We start from the raw sequence: 13114 nt of genomic DNA, 5'->3' as shown, positions 1-13114 counted from the left end.
CAAGTAGTTTTTGTGATTTAAGTGACTAGTTTATATCTGTACTGAGTTAATTGATCACCAGAAGATGAGGGAACAGAGACCAAAGTTGGACATAATAGATCTGGAACTCTTAGGACAACCAAACAGTGAGAAATACTCCAGAATTGGTGGTAATTGTGCAATAGAACAAAGGTTAAAAACAGACTTAAAGGGAAAAGGTAAAGTATCGGAAGTACAGATAAAAGCAAAAAAGAAGCAAAATATATTGGGAGAATTGCATTGAAAAAGATAATATTTAAAATATGTTGCTAATTCAGAACAGAGAGACCAGTAACTCGCAACCCATCTCTTTTTATGGATAGACATTACTTGTTTTTTGTCCTTCATAGTGCTATTTTTCATTCTATTTATCTTGTGCATTTGTCTTTAGTGCAATTATAGAACATAGAATACCATGTCTGCGCCAACCATTTTGACAATCTGCCTGCACATGGTCCATATCCCCCTGTTCCCTGCCTGTTCATGTAACTGTCTAAATGCCTCTTAAATGTTGCTTTCATATCTGCTTCTACCACCTCCCCTGGCAACACGTTCCAGGCAGGCACCACTCTGTGTAAAATAAAATTGCCATGCACATCTCCCTTAAACTTTTCCCCTCTCACCTTAAACCTACACCCTCTATTATCTGACATTTCCACCCTGGGAAAAACACTCTGACTCTCTATCTATGCCACTCATAATTTTATATAGCTCTATTAGATTGCCCCTCAGCCTCTGACACTCCAGAGAAAACAATCCAAGTTTGTCCAGTCTCCCTTTATATTTAGTACACTCCAGTCCAGGTAACATCCTGGTGAACCTCTTTTGCACCCTTTCCAAGCCTCTACATCCTTCCTAAAGTGACCAGAACTGCAAATACTCAAAAACTGCAATACTCCAAATGTGGTTGAACTAAAGTTTTACACTGTTGCAACATGACTTGTCAACATTTATATTCAGTGCCCTGTCTGATGAAGGCAAGCATGCTATACGCCTTCCTTACCACCCTATCTACTTGTGTTGTCATTTTTGGCGCTTTTCATGCATCTCACCATTTGTCATATTGCTAGAGTTATTTTCTCTTCTGTGTTCCACTGTTTGCTTTTACTACCTTTTCTTGGCCGTTTGTCATAAATATTTTATTTTGCTCATTCAGTATATTCCACTTAGGATTTGCACAAGCCATAGTACAATACACTGCCAGTTTGCTATGCTTTTACTTTATCTTCAGTTGTAAATCCTATTTTTCCATTATATTCTATTTACTCCTTCACACTGGTTAAATAATCCAATCACTAAAGGCTCACTTATATAATTATTTGGTTTTGCTTTTGCCTTCTTGTGTTTATTCACAAAATAGTGTTTGCACAAGCATATCCCCTTTGTCTAAACTGACTTCTTTGGTAATGAATTGCAAACCATTCATCAACAAGTCTTTGCTTATGTCTTGATTTTTAATCCTTCAGAAAAGATGAGATCACGCACTAACTACATGGGTGTCCTGGCTGTCAGCATCTGTCATGCTACCAGCCATCGACAAAGAAATCTGGAGACAAATGTGTTCCTGATAGTCTCATGATCTGAGAAGGGTCACAAAGAGTATTTTAAAACAATTTGATGTATGTTAGTGAGTTGCAATCAATGCATCTTAGACAGCATTTACAAAAGTTCTGGTCAAAGAGATATGCTTTTTACCATTATCTTATGAAAATTAGAAGCCTATGTTTGCCTTTTAGGTAATCGATGTAAAAATTTTTGGCCTAAAATGAAGTCAGCATAGCAAACATGCCATTCCAAATGAAACCATTAAATGTTGAATCTATTTAGTTTACTTCAGAGTCTCCTTTTCTGTGAATTGTATATATAAGACTTCAAAATCATCACATCATTTGATATCTATCTTTATGTCTTGTGGCTCCACACTTTTATGATAAACTTGGTTTGGAACTAACCAGCTGGCTGCTAGGAAAAAATAACATCTGAAGTACCTAACTGTTCATGTCTTCCTGTGCCAATTATGTATTTGCACAGTCTGTTTGGGTGTTTGTTGCCTTATTTTAGGTAGTCCCTTGAGGTCAGGGATGACTCACTTCCACTCTGGTTCTGAGGAGAGGAAAATGTATGTGTGTGAACTCTTAACTAGGGATGGTCATTTCACACCAGCTACCATATAGATTTGACAAAATCAGTCTTGGCCCAGTGACAAGGAGGTCCCAAACAGTTGGAGACCAGGCTCTTTTGTACAGCTTTAGCATGGGGACACACACACACACACACACACTCTCTCTCTCTCTCTCTCTCTCTCCCTCTCTCTCTCTCTCCCTCTCTCTCTCACACACACACACACACACACACACACACACACACACACACACACACACACACACACACACACACACACACACACACACACACACACCAAATAGCAGAGCAGATGAAGCTAATACATGGGATGATGAGCCACATCAACAGAATTCGGTCCATCAGTCTTCCAAAGTTCAGATTTATCTCTTGGAATAAGTATCTATTTCTCCTCCGAATTTTTATATTTATCTTTTTACATATTTATAAAAGATATTAAATTTATTTATTTATCCTTACAGTTCCTAGCTATTTCATGAACATTATTATATTGTTACTATTTGTTCATTAACTTCCATTATCTTCTGTTTTAGTATTATGTCCGTAGCAAAAGATGAGGAACCTGAGAATTTAATTCTCCCACCTCTACTCTCAACCGCCCCTGTGATTCCTCCATCACATGTGCAAACTCCAGCACTGTCTTGTCAATCACTGGCTCAATCTGCATCCACTGAGGAGAGTAGCTCAACGATCTCTGTTACTGAAACCGAGACTGCTGATCGAAATATCTCCGAAGGAGAGATCCTAATAAGCTATGGGCAGATGGCTGCAGCAAAAGGTATGACCACAGAAGACCACGAACAGCACATAATCAATAAGTATATAGGAAGTAGACTGTCACACAGTACTGTGGAAAAAGAATGATGTTCCATGTTGGGAAAAGCTAGCCATAGTTCACTGAAAGCCAAATGCATTGGAGAACTGAATGGTGCAGCATATAGTTTACCCTTTCACCTGATCATACATTTGAATTGCTTGCAGACTAATAGGATGAATGCTTTCTTTTCTGATTGTGGAATGCGGTATGATATGAGTTTGGACAATTTCATCCAGGTGGTAATAGAAGTAGATACGTGGCCTATGAGTGCCCAGTTAAGGATAAATTGCACTACTTCAGATCAGCCACTGAGAGAAACCAAAACAGTGGCACATTTATTCAAAACAATAGATAGAATCATAAAGTCATACAGCATGGAAACAGGCCATTCAGCCATCACATCCATGCTGATAAGTGGGCACCCATCCGTATTAATCCCATCTTCCTGCACTTGGCCCATAACCTTCAATCCCTAGATTATTCAAGTGCTTGTCAAGACACCTCTTTAATGCTGTTGGTGAGGATGCTTCCACTACTCTCTCCAGCATTGTATTCCAGGTACTAACCACTATCTGGGTGAAAAATGTCCCCCTCAAATCTCCTCTAAATCTTTTACCTCTTACCCTAAATCTATGTCCTCTAATTTTATTTTCCCCTCTGATGACGGGAAAAGATTCCTACAGTCTACCCTATCTATACCCCTCATAATTTTATATACCTCAATCATGTCCCCTTTAACCTCCTCTGCTCCAAAGAAAACAGACCTAGCCTATCCAGTCTCTACTCATAACGAAAACACTCCATCCCAGGCAACATCCTGGTGAATCTCCTCTGCACCCTCTCAAGCGATATCACATCTTTCCTATTGTGTGGTGACCAGAACTGTACACAGTACTCCAGCTGAGGTCTGACCAATATTTTTTAAAGTTGGAGCATAACCTCCCTGCTCTTGTATTCCATGCACTGACTAATACAGAGTAGTCTTCTTAACCACCTTATCTACCTGTGCTGTCACCTTCAAGGATCTTTGGACTTGCACACCAATAAGGTACAGTTTTATCAGCAGGAGCAGCTTTTCTGAGATTTGGACTCACATGCTTGCTGGAACAGAGTAGATGGACCTTAAGATTTGATCCAACTATGCTTGCCAATTTAGAAATTGACCAAAAATGTAAATAAAAGTAAGGACACTCTTTTCCCTTCTTCTCTTTTTTCTCAAGTATTGAGATCCTCCCAGATAAATTTTAAATTTGAATTCTTACATTTCTCATAAAGTAAAAGTATGCATTACTTATGCATCCAGAAATGAGAATTACTTGTCGGCTAGAATCATTTAGTTAGTAGTTTAGAACTTATATTCACAAATAAGCTTATGAAATTAAAAATTTACTTCTTAATTTTATATTCTCACGATGATATATGTAAGTAGCATTGGATAAAGAGATTGCACAAGGAAAATTTTCTGCCTTCCTTTGATGCACAGTTAAAAGGTCATGTCTTCCACACCATGTTTTCCTAAATTGTTTTTTTTTGGGTGATGGTGGTTGAAAGAAGGATGTTCATTTAGAATGACTATAACTTGTTTGGATCACAACATAGAATCTTTAGTACGTGTGAACTACTGGAACAGACAGATGAGGCCATATGCAATGGGTTTAACCAGGGGAATTCTTCCCGTTATCCAAGGCTACCATTTTTCCCTCTCGTCTCTATCAATTAATGTAGGAACCTTTTTCACTGCCATTTATTCAATATCTAAATGACTGTAAAGTGCTTGGGAAATCCTGAAGTTGTGAAATGTGCTTAGAGAACTACTATTTTTTTCTTTCCTTCAGAGAAGAAAACATTAGTGGTACTGTAAAACTCTTTCAAGGTTTTGTGAAAGGAACAGGCTAGATTATGTGATTAAGGCCTCTTCTTTTCTAGCACCTGCACTGTGATGGAGTTATTAACTTTTACATGGAATATATGCAAGGAAAGGTATTGGGAAGGTGCATAAGAAATAGAAATAGTGGTAGGACATTTTCATGCCTGCTCCGCCATTCAAAAATACCATGGCTGACCTATGGTGCCACTTTCCTGCATAAAAACCATATCACTTGATTCCCTTAAATCCCCTGTGCATTTACTGGAGCCACCAATGTCAAAAATGTTACTTTTTCCATTCTCAGTTCAGAAAAAAATGCCAAAACAAGGGTGACTTTAAGGTTGATCAGAAGTGTGTTTTATGGAGGGTCTGATGGGATTGCTGCTCTTGGAGCCAGCATAGACCAATGGATCTAATGGCCTCCTTCTGTATTGTTATATATATGATAAAGGATGAGAGGATGTTGGAATGGTTTTGGAAAGAAATTCTAGGGCATGGGGTCCAGGTGACTGAAGACTTCTAATGTGGCAGCATATCGGGCAACAGTTAGCGTTGCTGCCTCACAGCTCCAGTGATCACGTTTTAATCCTGACTCCAGTACTGTCTGTGTGCAGTTCACACATTCTCCCTGTGAACACATGGTTTTCCACCAGACATTAAGATTTTCTCCCCCATGCCAAAGATATGCTGGTTGCTAGGTTAATTAGCAACTGTAAATTGGCCATATTGTAGGTGGGTGGCAGAACAATCAGGAGGCTGTTGTTGGGTATATGAGAGAGGAAAGCTGACAGAGAAATAAATGGGGGAATGGGATTGATGGAATTGTTCTGAAAGCCAACATGGACTCGATGGGCCTTCTGTGTCATAAGGAAATATGGGAATATTGGAAGAGAGGCAGATGTACACAGGAGACCAGAGTCAGGAGGGGTGAGGTCATTAAGAAACTTAAGCTTAAAGATGAAAATTAAATTTAAGCACTGAGAGAATATGCAGGCTAACAAAGAAAGAGCAAAGGATGCATTATTCTTAGAGTGGTATATGATAAGGATAGGCAGAATTTTGTATGATCTGAACTTGACCAAATTAATGCTTGTGGAAGATGGGAGATCAGCCAGAAGAATAGTCCTCCCCAAGGCATGGATGCCTCTCTCAGCATGGGTAGGGGTGGGAGATGGGCAATAATATGGAGGTAGACATTGGTGGTCTTCGTAATGGAAAGGATATGGGATCAGAAACTCAACTCAGGGTCAAGTTGACCTCCATTGCCCCCGTCCCACCCACCATTTTGTATCTTCAAAAGATGTCCTGCACATCTTATACCTCAGTCTTCTTGCTTCCTAACACACGGAAAGGACAAATTGTGGTAACTAGAGGGACCTCCCTGCTTTCTGCCACAGAAAAGTCATCACATGATCCAGTGGCCAAGAACTGCTCCCCAGATCATAGTGTGGATACCATCCATCTAGAAGTGCAGAGGACAATAGCTTCATCATGCATCAACTTCAAGAAAAATACAAGGAGCAGCACCAGCCACCATACATGACCTTTTTTTTAACTTTACAAGCTATTAACTCTCAACTAAGAGGGTCTGTGGCACATCCTTCTCAAATTTGACTGCTCGTGGAAATTCATCTCCATCTTATGTCTGCTAAGTGGTCTGAGACACTTTCTGTGGATATCATCACCCCAATTATTTTCCTCTATTTTTCTTGTCAGTCCAATGAGCTTCCTGCTGGAATGGAGTTTATCTGCAGGACTAACAAGAAATTGCTCAAATTTTTGTTGCCCTCATTCCAGAACCATGGTCACATAACTGTAATCATTGAGCTGCATTACGCAAGCCAGGCTCCAAGCCATCGTTGACTAGTTCACTGAAGCATACAGGAGCATGGGCCTACATGTAAAATCCACAAAACAAAGGTCGTCCGCCCCCCCTGTACACTGTTCACCTTCTCCCGCCACATGATAAGACCTTGGAAAATGAGGACAGCTTCCCATATTGCTGGAGACACTTATCAATGAAGGCAGACATCAGTGGTGAAAATTATCATCATCTTTGGTGTGCTGGCACAGCCTTTGAGAGTCTGGACAAAAGTGACAATCAAGACCTCCTCAGATCTGCTCCTAAGCTCATAGCCTGTGGGCAGCTAAGATCTTTGCTGTTCTGTAAACTTCTGGACTATTTGCAGCAGGCACCTCAAACACTGGAATGAAACTGTCTCTGCAAAAATCTTCAAATCCTCTTGCAGGATAAGAGAACCAACATTATCCTCCTCACCCTGACTAACATCTTCAGTATTGATGCATTAATTACACTCAGTCAGCACCATTGGGCAGACTATTATCATTTACATGCTTGACACCAGTCTATAAAAATAGACACACTATTCCAAACTCTGTCACGGCAAGAGATTACCAGTGAACGTAGATAACACTTCAAGGATGTTCTCAAAACCTCCTTGAAAATATGTAACATCTCCATTAACTTAGGGGGATCCTTGGTCTATGACCACTCTAGTGAAGAAAAACCATTCTGGCTGCCATTGAGAACCTTGAGTCCATTTGTCAGGAGCACATAGAAAGCCAGCACCTCACAAACTACTCACCCGTCCTTGTTGTCAAGCATCTTTTGCCCCATCTTTGCGTCTCACATTAGCCTCATCAGCTATTTTGAAACCCAGAGAATGGAATGAAAGCAAGTCGTCTTTGATTCCAAAGAGACACCTAAGAGAGAAGAGAAAGACCTCAGTGCCGATTGAGCTGAATATTTAACAGATTGAAAGCCTCTCAGCAGTCTGTTGGGATTAGAAATAAACATTTAAAATCAACACCTAAATGGTGTGACAGGCACTGCAGGTGAGCTGACACACCTCGTATAAGGGCAAACAGTTCTACGTTTGCCAGTAAGTACTGAATAAACAGTATATGTAATAATGGCATGTGGAGGAGCTAATCATTTTCATTTCAATGAATCATTATTATTTTGAATTAGAATATAAGTAATTCTCATGTCTGTGTTATTCTGAATTTCCTCTGTTCTAGTGTGTAATTGGTCCTCATTTTTTTCAGCCTTAGCTGAAGGAGGTATATTTCTTCCAAACCTCAGTGATAGTCTGTCTAGTACACTCCTTGATGCTCAAGAAATGGTAAGTTTGCAAAAGATATGCTTTTTCAATTCATCCAACAAACTCTTTGGGTTAAAATTCACTGCTATCCTTAGCATTTCTTTATTTTTGTTTCATTTGTGTTTTTTCTCTGCATTCTGCTTCAATGCCTTTATGTTAAGAAAGAGCATATCAGTCAATGTTTCAGCTGCTAATTGCTACCTAATGACCCCCACTGGAAATGCAAGCGTATCAATGTCAACAGTGGACAGAAGCAGGTTCTATGAAGAAAAGCCTGCCAGCGCTCACTGTACTGATTATGGTTAAATAATGGCAATTTGTCTGAAGTGTTGGAGGCTAAACAGCACCTAAGGTACTCTCAGTGTGAAATCAATGTATTCAGAAAGGGACCAGGATAGCAGGATCCAGACTTTGCAAGAGAAATGGGGTGGGGGTCGGGGGGGGGGGGGGGGGGGGGGGGGGGGGGGGGGGGGGGGGGGGGGGGGTGGAATAGGATTGGAAATCCTAGCCCATCCCATGTCAACTCTAAATATTATAGAACTTGAGTGCTAGACATACTTTCTTTCTATTCTGACTGAATATTTAAAAGTATATTTCAGACTGTGTCTTTTAGAGGAATAAACAATTGGTGAATTCTCTGATATAGACTAAACTCTAGTGACTCACTTTGTTTTTGAAGTGCTAATACTTGCCAGAAATTAGGAGCTCAGTTTTTTAATGTCATCAGTAAATGAGGTCATAATCAATAAATTGCTAAATTATCCCAAAGAATGTGAATTATCATCAACACGATTATTACATTGCCCACAGAGACATGCATTCATAAAATGTAAATTGAAAAGGATATTTCCAATATGTATTACTGTCATTTAACAGTTTATGATTGCATTCAGATTCTTAAAGTAAAATGTCAGGAAAATAAACAACTTTACAGTAAATGTAATGGATGTGAAGGATTGCTAAGAGGCAACACATTGGAGAAAATCCATCAGGGAGGTTTATATGCATTTAATAGATCTCATCTAATGTTCTATTTAATTTGAATTGGGAGAAGATAAAATGAGGTAGGTATCATTGATTTCCACTAGGCTCCAATCCTCCATACCCAGTTTTTCTCTTTGCTGTTCCCAGTGACCCTTTATACTCCTGTGCATTCAGTCCCAAATGTCACTGGTGTGGTGAAGACAAAATACAGATAACATGTTACTACGTGGTGCTCAGTAATCACCACAAACAATTGTAGACAGACACATGTGTAACATTGATATGGCTAATTTAGAGAAGCAGCACAAAATCTACAACATTATTTAATAGTTTTAAACTAATTCAGTTATTTCTGATAATTACTTGTCACATTATCTAGTATGTTTAGAACTTAATAACCTTTTACTTTTACTTCCATTTATAACCCCAGTACTACTACCTACAAGAGTTCTGTTTTAGTTTTAAGTGTAATTCTCATCATATGCAGCAGGTGGAGTTATGAGTTCTCGTAACAGGTTCTGATATCTTCCCATGGCTCTTCCATCATTGAACTTGGTGACTGGATCATCGGAAACTTAAACATCCAAAAGCAAACTACTGCTGATGTAGCAAAGTAAAATGAAACCGAATGCCTTGGGAGTCCCTAGCAGGTCAGGCAACATCTGCAAAACAAAAAATGCTCCTCTAACTATGAAGTAGTTCCAGCACTTCCTGATTTATTTCTAAAGTCCAGTCAAATATTATTAAAATGAACAATTGATTTTACCATTTTTTTCCTGTGGTGTATTATCTCTTACAATTCATCCACCCAATCCCTCCATTAGACACGTCCCACTTCCCTCTCCACCCCAGCTACCCACCATTGAATGTATTAGCCAAGGCTCGTAGGCCACCCCTGCCAACGTTTCAGCAGCCAGCAGCTCAGAAACAACAGGGTGAATATGGGGGAGGTGGGGGGGGGGGGTGGGTGGTGGATGTGAAGTTGATTTATTTATTAGAAAGTTTTCCAGGGAGCATGGTGGTCAGAATTCGTACTTGAGTTCATCTTCATTGCAGGTTTTTTTCCCTTCTTCCCCTTCTCCTTCTCTCACTGTGGACCCAAACAATAGGTGGTCAAAGATTCTTGGTTGGTGTTTTGTTCCACAATGTCATGAGCCATCATGGTGAATGATGGCAGGCTATTCAGCTCTGTGGCCATGGCTGTTATTACCCTGCTGTGGCACGTAAGTATTGGATGAGATTTAGGAGTAAAATGAACATTTATTCCCCCCCCCCCCCAAGTATACAAGCAAGTTCAGGACATTGTTGCATGTATCCAAATGAAGAGACCCGAATTTGCTAATAGACTCCTAACAGTGGTTCTGCCAGTTCACTCAGTCATTGAATTCCACAAAGGGAATGTGTTCATGGATCCCGCACCAAATTAGACCTGGTGCAGAATCCACAAGCCCTTTCATTTCAATGGAGATTCTGAGCAGAAAAGATAAGGAGGCAAGTAACTTTTTAAAAACTTATTTGTTTATGTAGTGGTGTTTATGATTACTTAAAAATGTTTGAAGTGTTTTTAGCTGATTTTGTTTTGTGAAATTTTTAATAGTCGCTTTTTTGCTTCCTCAGCAGTTTCCTGAGCAGAGTTTGTTTAGCTTACCTGATTATATCACTCAAAGCCTCAGCCTTTGGGACACTCTCAGCCAGCAAGTTCTGCCTTGCTGGTTCATGCCAACTAAATGCAGAGCATGAGAATGGATGCGGGCAGTGACCCAATATAGGAAAACCCTGCCCTTTTCCCTGCTATGTCTTTCACAGCATTGCTCAAACCAATTATAATTGGCTCTATCCCTACACTAGCAGAAATTAATGAACTACTCACAGGGTGGGAACTGAACCTGGAATTTATATCATTAAGACCATCACTGGGTAAATTTACTGAGTTGTTAAAGAATCCTCAATACTTTGTGGATGGATTTGCATAATCTGTAAAGTGCCAGTAAGTGCTAATAATGTGACACTGTGACAGTGATTCAGCTGTACATCTAGATGTAAACATCTTGTTATTTTTTTGATGCAGACTGGTAATAGATCCAATAGTTGTAGAGCCAGACGAATAAATTAATGTTCCTAAATATTGTGAATCAGGACATATCTGGAGAATGAAAGGATGTGCAAGAGACAATTAGGAGAGCGATAAAACAGATATCAGAAAGAAACAAAGAGGCAGAAGGAAAGGCGATAAATCCCGAGGACCTGATGACTTGCATCCTAGGGTTTTGATAGGGTTGGCCATAATGATAGTGGTTGTCATATTCCAAGATTCCATAGATTCTAGAATAATTCCACAGATTAGAAGGGAGCAAATGACAACCCATTATTTAAGGAAGGAGGGAGGAAGAAAATGGGGAACTATGGACCAGTTTGCCTGACATTTAGTGATAGGGAAAATGCTATAAAGGGGTAAAATAACAATAGGTTTGGGCAGTGTCAACATGGATTTATGAAAGGAAATTCATGTTTTACAGTCTTATTTAGAGAATTCTTGAGGTTGTAACTGGCAGTGGATGTGGTATATTTGGACTTACTGAAGGCCTTTGATAAGGTGTCATACAAGCGAGTATTAAACAGAATGAGACCACATGACCTTTGGTGTAATATGCTGACATGATTTAATGGACAGAAAACAGAGTAGGAATGAAAAGGTCATATTTGGGCTGGGAGACTATAATGAGTGAGTGCTGTAGCTATTCATAACCTATATTAGTGATCTGGCTGAGGGGATCAATTATAATATATCCAAATTTTCCGATGATATAAACCCGGTGGCAGTGTGGGTTGTGTGGTGATTTCAGAAAGACAAATCAAATGAACCTTTCAGAACATTGGAGATGGAACACGATGTGGGATTATAAATAGAAAGTCAAAATATTTTTTAACTGATGACAGATTGAAAATTCCCAGGGTTAGAAGGGACTTGGTGTCCTTGCACATGAAATATTTAGAGGTAACATGCAGGTACAGCATGCAATTAAAAAGGCAAAAACTGTATGTTAGTCTTAATTGCAAAAACATTTGAGTACAAAAGTAAAGACATATTACTGGAATTATATAAAACACTAGTGAGGCCGCATCTGGAATATTTTGTTCAGGTCTGGTCTCCCTTCTTAAGGAAGGATACATGTTTGATAGAGAGAATGTAATAAAGATTTACCAGATTGATTCCTGGGCTGGGAGCTTAACTCCTCTGAGGAGGAATTAAACAGACTGGGCCTATACTGCCTAGAGTTTAGAAAAAGGACAGGTGATCTCATGGAAACTAGAAAATTCTTATGGGGCTTGTCAGGATAGATTCAGGGATAAAAACAGAAAGTGCAGAAAAAAAACTCTGTAATCCAGGCAGCTTTTGTGGAAACAGAAACAGTTAACGTTTTAGATCGAAGACCCTTCAGCAGAACTGACCTGAGTTCTTATGAAGGGTCTTCAACCAGAAACATTAACTGTTTCACTTTCCACAAATACTGCCTGATCAGTTGAGTTTTCTTCTGCGTTTTCTGTTTTTATTTCAGATTTCCAGCACCTGCAGTTTTTTCATTTAGATTCAGAGGTGATGTCTCCCCTCACTGGGATGCCCAGAAATAAGGGTCGGCCATTCAGGACTGAGAAGATAAAAAATTTCTTTACAAGAGGGTGTTATTAGTGACCCTTTGAATTTTTTTTTCCCAAGAGGACTCTGGAGAGTCAGTCACTGAGTACATTCATATAAGTGCAGGACTATGAAACAGGGGTAAAATGAAACAGGGCTGGATTCACTGAACCTTTGGGTCAAAATGAAGATGAGAACCAATATGATATTCCTGGAGGAAAAAGAAGCAACATACATTCAAAAGAGAAAAGATGGAAGAGGTGACAAAGTCAGAAGAGAAGAAATAGAAGTTTGAGCGTAGAGGACATAAGAATTTTTTTTGTGTGAGACCTGTAATTCTATGAATCGGTTGTTAAACATAGAAAAACTATTGGGATTACTGAATCATACGTTTTAAATTTATTTTCAGGGTTATCATGGTGAACTAGGTCTCATAGCCAAGGCCAAAAATATAAAAATAACATGTCATTTTGCTCCAACAAAGTGAGGGTGCCCATCCTAGTACTTTGTATAGAAACCCAGAATTA

At 39.4% G+C, this 13114-nt stretch overlaps 1 protein-coding gene across 2 annotated transcripts in view; it reads left to right on the top strand.

The window, feature by feature from the left end:
- Window positions 1–13114, top strand: part of kiaa0586 (KIAA0586 ortholog) — a 379886-nt gene that overhangs the window by 314285 nt on the left and 52487 nt on the right. For both annotated transcript variants that reach the window (XM_052029700.1, XM_052029708.1), the window contains 2 exons: window positions 2694–2938; window positions 7914–7990. In XM_052029700.1, coding sequence (XP_051885660.1) covers window positions 2694–2938; window positions 7914–7990 — 322 coding nt within the window. The remainder of the gene's footprint in view (window positions 1–2693; window positions 2939–7913; window positions 7991–13114) is intronic.

This window comes from Pristis pectinata, chromosome 1, assembly GCF_009764475.1.
Source record: "Pristis pectinata isolate sPriPec2 chromosome 1, sPriPec2.1.pri, whole genome shotgun sequence".
Taxonomy (NCBI): Eukaryota; Metazoa; Chordata; class Chondrichthyes; order Rhinopristiformes; family Pristidae; genus Pristis; species Pristis pectinata.
This window is presented reverse-complemented; position numbering and strand designations above follow the sequence as displayed.